Below are 9148 nucleotides of genomic sequence, written 5' to 3' on the forward strand. Positions count from 1 at the left end.
TCCCAGGAGACTGGGGCTAGGATGATCGAGCTGGGTAGAATGGGACCGGTGATGTGATGCTCTGTGGAGAGGTCATATTGTCGGGAAAGAGCATCTGCTTTTCCATTCTTGCTGCCAGGCCGATAAGTTACAGTAAAGTTGAAGCGTGTGAAGAATAATGCCCAACGGGCTTGCCGGGGGTTAAGACGCTTGGCACTCTTTATATATATTCAAGATTCTTATGGTCTGTAATCACTTGGAAGGGATGAAGAGCTCCCTCAAGCCAGTGACGCCATTCTTCGATCGCTGCTTTCATGGAGAGTAGTTCCTTATTTCCAACGTCATAGTTGCGCTCAGCGGAGGTTAGTTTTCTGGAGAAGAAAGCACATGGATACAATTTGCTTGGTTGTCCTTGTCTCTGAGAGAGTATAGCACCTATGCCACAGTCTGAGGCATCCACCTCTAGTATGAATGGTTCGTTCGGATCAGGATGTTTTAGGATAGGGGCTGTTGTGAATCGTTCCTTCAATCCGTTGAAAGCGTTGTTAGGTTCCGAAGTCCAAACCAGTTTTGATGGTTTATTCTCGAGGAGTGAGGTGAGAGGAGAGGCAACCATACTATAATTTCGGATAAACCTCCTGTAGAAATTGGCAAAGCCTAGAAATCTCTGCAGATCCTTGACGGTTCTAGGTTGTGGCCATTCAGTGACTGCCTGAACTTTGAGGTCATTCATCTTGACGCCCTGTGAGCTGATGTGGTAACCCAGGAATGAAGTTTGATTAACATGGAACTCACACTTCTCTGCCTTGACATATAATTCATTCTCTAAGAGCCGAGAAAGGACTGTTCTGACATGGGAAATGTGCTCGTGTTCTGTCTTGGAAAATACGAGGATATCGTCGATGTATGCAACCACAAATTTATTCAGGAGGTCCTTGAAGATTTCATTTATGAAAGATTGGAATACAGCGGGAGAGTTGGCCAGCCCATACGGCATTACCTGATATTCATAGTGCCCCCTAGTGGTGAGAAAAGCTGTTTTCCATTCATCCCCTTCTTTGATTCTGATGAGATTATATGCACTTCGAAGATCGAGCTTGGTGTAGATTTTGGCTTCTCTGAGTTGTTCTAGTGCTGATGGCACTAAAGGAAGGGGATAGCGAAACTTAACAGTAATATTATTCAGTCCTCTATAATCAATACACGGTCTTAGATTCAATTGCCAAGGTGTCCGTAGAGGGTTGTTACTGCAGCACATGAGTTGAAAACGCCAAAAGCCAACTGATGAAACGGCGCTACCTGATTAAACCATGCAGAACAGCTGGACCAGACCATAGCGGGAGTTAGCCCAACGATTTCACTGCTCTGTTAATGATAAGCAGTGCTTGATCCATTTAACTTTGACACACGACACTTACAGCATTATATATAAGTCATATGCTCAAAAGTTGTTGCTGTTTCTGGAAACCTTTTTGCGTTGACATAATATCTGTTGTTAATGCATTAATGCTTTTAATGTGTTGTAGCCGGGAATATTTCATATACATACTCATAGTTTGAGATTTGTAAAATAATAATAATAATTATTATTCCTGAGGTAGAAAATGTTGTGGCACCAAGATACGCTACTATGAAGGGGGCCCTTGGGTTTGCCCCCTCCATCTTTGCGCCTAGCCCTTAGTCCGGCCCTGGGGTTAGGGAAGATCAGTGTTTCCATTTGCAGATGAGACCTTGTCTGTTTTATATATATAATTAGAACAGTATATGTAAAATTCACTTTAAATAAGTTTTTGTTTATTGATTTTTTTTTTATTAATAGAGATAATCCATGGAAAATGGAAAGTGGAACATTTCTGCCACCTGTTGGAAAACGCTTTAAAAATGAATATGACATGATATTCCCTCTATAACCAGTAGATGGCAGCATAGGATCACGTATTTGGCTCATTTGTCGTTTTCATTCCCTAATATAGTCCTTTTCATGTGTCATGCTTTCGGAATTATATTTAGACATTCTAAAATCACTATTATAAAATTGAAAAGCCACTAAAAACATTTACAATTTTAGCACTTTTTTGTACTGATGTATGAATTAGCAACTCATCCTGATCTACAGTACACGAATCACACAAAAATTACCTATTTTTAATTCAAAACGGCGATTTTCGACAAAAGGTATAGTTTACATCCCTGTTAACAATCTCAGTTTCTCTAAAATATAAACCAAAGGCCCATACACAAACATAAGGGGTTGTTTTTGGAAATGAACTGAAATGGTTAATCGCTTTGCCCTCTCAAGCAAAGTCTTTGACTTAAAGGGCTAGTTCACCCAAAAGTGAAAATTACCCCATTATTTACTCACCCTCAAGACATCCTAGGTGTATATGACATTCTTCTTTCATTCTTCTTTCAGGCAAATCCAATCTGATTTATATAAAAAAATGTTCTGGCTCTTCCAAGCTTTATAATGGCAGTGAATGGGTGTTATTTTTCAATAGTCCAAAAGAAGTCCAATAAAGTAGCATCCAACCATAATAAAAAGTGTCCCACACAGCTCCAGGGGCTGAATAAAGGCCTGCTGAAGCGAATCAAAGCGTTTTGCTAAGAAAAATATAAATATTTAAAACTTTATAAACCGTAATCTCTTGCTTCCGCTAACTGTCGTATGCACGTTCACAATTGAACGCCGTTCCGGCAGATGACGTAGGACGTAGGCGTAGCGTAAGCTCAGAGATGGTATTATTACTGGGAGATACGAGGGTCTATATTACTTACCATTGGAGAAAGTGTAATGGTCAACTTGGATCACATGTGCCTTGATAACCAATCACATAACAGCCTTGATGTCATTGAATTTCAGTCAGAGTTGTGCGACAGTCAGTTGTCATTTACGGATACCATAGGAATGAATAAGTACCGTAAGCTGAATCCCACCTGTCACAAAAAGTCTGTGACTTCTCTTATAAAACTGCTTTTTTTTTTTTTGGTGTAAACTCTAAAAATAATTAAATCCCAAACTATTGTTTAGTGTAAAACATGTTGAAGATTAGCCGATAGGCTGTCGATTCATTAAATGTTAAGCTGTTTCCTCACAAAAGCTGTTTATTCAGCATAGTGAAGCCTCTCCTCTATTGACATACATTAAAACAAAACAGCCTCTGGTCTTCTTCCCTGCATACCACCAAAGTGGCAGCGTTAGCATTAGCCGTTGCGCTGTTTTTGGCTAAAGGTTGCAGGCTTGCCATCCATTGGCTTTGGTAAGCTCCAGTGTGAAGTGTCTAATGCGGAAGCACAGAGGAGAGAGCAAAACAAAACACCGGTCAATAATTAGAGGTACAAAACAAGGATTTGTAAAGAAAAATGTCAGAGGATTTTGATAGAAGCCAAGAGGAGACTGATTCCCTTTTAAGCGTTCACTCTTCAGTACATTGCGAAGCATTCACAGTTGGAACTCCTCCCCTTCTCCAAAATTCTGAAGCCTTACCGGATAACGCAAGTACAATTAACTGGCTAATTATCGTTAATTATACAAATCGCATGCAAATGCTGACAAGCCTGGAGGCAGTATGTAATGCACTGAGCAGGTATCGCCCGACACTGAGGAGGAGTTCGCCAGACCTCCAGGAGGAGTTCGCCAGGGTCCTTGCGAAAGCTGTTAAGGAGCTGTTAACCTGCCAGGAGTAAGCTTGACTCTTGGTACTTCCAGTCGAACCGCTGCCTGGCTGCCTCAAGGAGGAAGGTCCCGTTCTTCCCGGATGTCCATGAGAAGTCATGGTCTGCACCCCAGTCGGCACGCGTCCACCCTTCCACTCAGGCCATCTTCTCCCACATGGACAGGGCGGAGGTCCACGGCTATGTGCGCATACCCCCCGTTGAGGAGACCATCGCCGAGCATCTGTGTCATTCACATGGATGCGAACATCATGAAAGACCTGCGTGCGGCGACGGACTTCACGCTTATGGTGACAAAGCGCTCTGCTCAAGCCATCGGTCATTCCATGGGCTTCATGATAGTCCTTCTCAGGCACCTATGGATGACCCTAACTGACTTGAAGGACTCAGACTGTAAGGCGCTGCTCAACACTCCGATCACCCTCCGGCCTCTTTGGTGACGCCATGGAGTCGGTTATCGAGAGCTTCTCTGAGGCGCAAAAGCCTGCAAAGGCAATGAGTCACCTGATGCCCTGGCACGCATTCCATTCACCATCTAGATCACGCTCCTCTTCTGCACCCTACTCCTCTCAGAGAACGGCTATGCAGGCTGCCGCATCCTCCACGGCTCTGTCCTTGACATAAGCCGGATGTTCGCTGCAAACAGTGGATGGGACCCAGGAAAAGGCGCCATGGACAGAGGAGGAGCCCTCGCCGTGACAGCGGACCACCCTCGGCTGCCAAGCCCTCATCCTGACGGACTGGCAAAGATGAGGAGAGAGCTCACTGCAGGCCCGGCCCCCAAGCGCCGCATCCTGCATCATGTCCCTCTTGTTCCTGTAGGCAACAAATGCAATGTTCATGTTTGTTCAATAAAAACACATGATATGGCGTTACTCGCCCTGCCTCAGAGCAGCGCAGAGCCGCTGTCTGTGCCTGTTATGGCCTCCCAGTGTCCCCCGGTGCGTTTAGCCTCGCCAGGGCAGGGCGCCAGTCTACGAACATCACTGCCAGTGATAGTGACCGGAGAGATTCGGTTCTAGTTTCTAGATGCGTGGAGAGCTATTCCAGACATTTCGCGCTGGGTGCTGAGCATAATAGAGCACGGATATTCCGTCCAGTTCAGACGCAGACCCCCCGTTTCAATGGAGTGGTTCCATCACTGACACTGCCTTAAAAATGCCCATTTTGAGACAGGATGTTCACAGCTTGCTCGCAAAAGGAGCATTAGAGCGAGTCTCTCAGAGTGAGCTGGAGAGTGGGTTTTACAGCTGCTATTTTGTGGTACCCAAGAGAGATGGGGGACTCAGCACAGAGCACTTCAGAAGCGCGCGTCAGGATGACAACTCTGAAGCAGATCCTGGCACAAATCTGTCCCAGGGACTGGTTTATATCCATAGATCTAAAAGATGCATACTTTCATATTCAGATAGCACCATGCCACAGACACTTTCTCGAAGTGCATAAATGCGGCACTTTCCCCATTCAGAACGAGCGATATGCTCATTCTAAACTATCTGGACAATTGGCTGATTTTAGCCCATTCACGAGATGTGCTTATCAGTCATACGGACGAGTTGCTTCGCCATCTGGAGTCCCTAGGGCTACGTGTGAATATGCAGAACAGCATGTTCACCCTGAGTCAGTCTATAACATATCTGGGTGTGTGTTTCGACTCTGTGTAGATGCAAACCCGCCTCTCTCAAGAGCGCATAACAACCATTTCATCTGCTCTGCGCTGCTTCAGACCAGGCTGTTCTGTTCCCTTGAGGCAATTTCAGAGGCTTCTGGGACTAATGGTGTCGCCCTCATCAGTTTGCCACCTGGGTCTTCTGCATATATGGCCACTACAGTTGTGGCTGAGAACTGGGACTGGTGACAGCACTCACTGTGTTTACGACAGATTCATCAACCTCAGGCTGGGGAGCAGTGTGCAAGGGTTTACTGACTTCAGGCCTGTAGTCAGAGTCTCAGAGCAGGTGGCACATAAACCACTTGGAACTGAAGGAAATGTACTTAGTTATTTTAGCTGTCTCACTCCTCGCTGAGGGGAGACACTCTGACATTGTGCTGGCCGAGAGCCAGACTTTATGCGTTCTCTGGTATTATGCAAAATCAGGGAAGAGAGCCCGGAGCTGTGGAGCCTTCATGTGTGGCTACATCAGTGGTCCTAGAGGGGCCGAGCACCCTGCCTCCCCATGTGCTTGACACACTCACTGAGTCTCATGCACCTTCTACTAGGCGTCTGTATGCTCTTTAATGGGGAGTGTTTGTGAAATGGTGCTGTGACAGAGATACTGACCCAGCAAGCTGTCCCGTTTCGGATGTTCTACGTTTTCTGCAGCACAGGCTAGATAACGAGAGTCTACCGTCAATGATAAAGGTTTATGTGGCCACTATTGCTTCGTTTCGTTCCCCGGTTGATGGGCAATCGAGCGGGAGGCACACGCTGGTGGTCAGATTTCACATCAACCAGAGGGAGAGCAAGAGCACGCCCATCAACTTGCTTCATTCGGGTTACGGAAGTCGTCTGCAGTGCTGCACAGGATTTAAGTCAATAAAGTTTTTGTTCCCGTTTTATTTATGTCGATGTCACAGCTTGCAGATGATCGCTACACAAAAGCGCCCACGGCACGACTCTGGAAGCTCGACTGTTTTTGGAGAGAAGCGGTACAGCTGTATCTGTCTTTTATAAATCTGAAAAAACTAAAGACTCTTCTGAGATATGGATGCAATACTACTCTATAGCAGGGGCGTTTCCTCCAAGTAGGCAAGGGAGGCAGTGTCTCCTCAGAATTGTCTCCCCAAAAAATTTGTAGTAAAAAAAATTAAACGCCAATATTATAAAATATAATATTAAAAAGAGTATAAATCACTCGTTTTTCTAAAGAAACATTGTCCAACAGTGACATCAGCAGGTTAAGTTACAGCAGGAGTCTGTGTCTCTCTCACCTCCCCTGAGCCCACTGAGTTTTAACTGACCCCCTAAAGTGTACCGTGAGTTTGGTGGGGGGGTAATTGAGAATGAATGGGGGAAAATCACGTGAGAGGAGACAATGCCTCCATCGCAATATGATTGGATATGACTGTGTAAGAAAAATGATGAGGACGATGAAGATCTCGATGAAGATGTTTATTGCAGCATAGCAGTGACAAAGTACATGTAGTACCTTGGGTTCAACGGAGTCGGAATGAACCACGAACATCCTAAGCTCAAACATTTTATACTCTATTACGTTCATCTTCCCACTTCATCTTCCTGCATGTAAATTAAGTTTCGTCTTAAATTTAAATTGCGGATAACAATGAAAGTGATAGCCTTCCGTTCCCACATCTGTTGGTAGTCTTTCAGGTGGAAACAACCAAATGTTAAGGTGCAATTATATTCAAGTACCCTTTTGGTCAGCAGATGGTTCTTGATGGCCTACTGCCGCTCCCACGCTATAGGTGACGATTGACGAAGTAACGTTCAGGAGATACTATTTACATATTATTGAGATCGGAAAGAATTATCTCTATGATAATTAAGCTCTTTGTAGAGAAAGGAGAATAGTTTACTTGGAGTGGAAGTTTGGTCGAGGCAGACTATAATTTCTTACAACTGGTTATGTTCGGCTGTGATTGGTTCATGCTATAATTCCCACCTCTTGTGTTCATGCATTCACGAATCAGTCTGAATTAACAATATAATGTCGTTAATGGGAAGACTCATCAAAATAAGACTTAAAATGTCTTGAAAACATGATCTGTGGGAGTTTTTAATGAGTAATCAGCTTGGTGAATTTTAAAGTAAATCTCTCTCTCTATTTTTTTCCTCTGGTAACGTAAGTAATGTTTATTTAACCAAGAACATGTGACTGGGACAGGAATTTACATTTGATTTAAAAAGTAAAAATAAAAAAAGGACTTTGCCTCCTCATTTCAGAACACCACCGCACACCACTGCTCTATAGGTACTCAAGATTTACATGAGATTGGCAGGAACTGTGTGTGTTATGTCTGCTTTAACTAGTTGGTTATATCCTTGAACATTTAACTCTAATCATTTGAAATTTTACCACATCTCCATGTTGCTGCCCATCTTACTTTGTCTCTGGATATTTTTCTTTAAGGTATCTCTGCTGCGAGAATGAGGATGAGTTGACTGAATGGACAGCTACATTTTACAGCATCCAGGTATCACCTGTCACACAATTTTGAAGTATTATTTTTTTTAATTCTAGTTAAATATGCAATGTACAACATGTAAAAAGTTGAATATGAATTTCTATAGAACAAACTAAAAGGTTTAATCTTATTCATAGTATAACGGTGACATCTGGCCCTCCTGGTGAAATAACCTCAAAGCAGCTGATGGGTTGGATAACAGCAATTTCTTCTGAGGGAAGAAACTAAAAAGAAAAAATATATAAATGACATGAAAGTGTTTTTAAACAGACTGTGCCAAGCTCAGATTATGAATTATTACTAGCAGCACACTGACCTCTTGCATTATGAGTAATGTGACACGATGAAATATCTCTTTAATTCTTGTATCTTTGGCATCAATTGCTCTTAATTATACCCTTGTTTTGTCCATTATTCTGAATGTTATTTACTGTATGCTGAGTTAAATGCATAGTGTTTTAAATAAAATTTCCAGTGCGGATTCAAGAGTATATAAAAAAATTGTATTCTAAAGATAAATGAGCCTTATGGGTTTGAAACTACATGAGAGTGAGTACTGTTTTCTTAAGAAGCAGCAGACAAACCTCTGGTTGAATCGTTTTGATGGTACAGTCTCTTCCATTTTGAATACAAGGTTGTGCTCATGCTAGAAACTTTGTGTAGGCTCAGGAACCATTATCTGAAAAACATATTCAATCTATACACATGGTATCCTGTTTAGTTGAGCTACAGGAACACTATAAGTATAACTTGCTGTGCTCACCAAACATTTTTGTCGTCACAACAAGACACCGCTTTCTCCCTCTTGGCCCCTCCTTCCTTGCGTGCATATAATCATTTGGAGTACTGACTGATTGACAGTCGGTCCTCCAATGATTACAGACACAAAACCTAAAGCTGGAATAATGAAAGTAAATTTTTATTGATTTCTTCTTGCGTTGACTGGCTTCTCATTAACTGGGTATGTAATTATTCTTCTGAAATGTGCTTGTGGTTTTTGAATCTTAATAAATGCGCACATCTGAAGTAAAGTCCCCTTGAGTTCCTTTTTTTAAACAATTCATTACTCAGAGTACACATTTTTATAACAAGTTAACTTGTACAAAGTTTATGATTTGGACAACTCAGTCCAAAGTTTTAGCTAAAACAGGCAAATAAGGTTTGTGATGTGATACCCATGTTTTAACCTGCCCTGCCATTAGAGAAACTTAGTTACAAAAAGGGAAGTGCAGTAACTGCAAAAAGACTGGCAGGAAAATAATCTGTGAACAATGTCATCATGGTTTCATCTGGAATAACTTTGATTCTTGTTGTTTTCTCTAAATGAAGCTTTACACAAAGTTTAGCCTCC

At 42.7% G+C, this 9148-nt stretch overlaps 1 protein-coding gene across 1 annotated transcript in view; it reads left to right on the forward strand.

Moving 5' to 3' along the window:
* LOC107672740 (arf-GAP with Rho-GAP domain, ANK repeat and PH domain-containing protein 1-like) overlaps positions 1-8265 on the forward strand; it is a 35902-nt gene extending 27637 nt beyond the window's left edge. Inside the window, exons 28-29 of the mRNA XM_016466060.1 lie at positions 7743-7806; positions 7935-8265. Of these exons, the coding sequence (XP_016321546.1) occupies positions 7743-7806; positions 7935-7964 (94 nt within the window). The 3' untranslated portion in view covers positions 7965-8265. The remainder of the gene's footprint in view (positions 1-7742; positions 7807-7934) is intronic.
* Positions 8266-9148: the final 883 nt, after the last annotated feature.

The sequence above is a fragment of the Sinocyclocheilus anshuiensis genome, unplaced genomic scaffold (genome assembly GCF_001515605.1).
Source record: "Sinocyclocheilus anshuiensis isolate Anshui unplaced genomic scaffold, SAMN03320099.WGS_v1.1 scaffold88, whole genome shotgun sequence".
NCBI classification, from domain to species: domain Eukaryota; kingdom Metazoa; phylum Chordata; class Actinopteri; order Cypriniformes; family Cyprinidae; genus Sinocyclocheilus; species Sinocyclocheilus anshuiensis.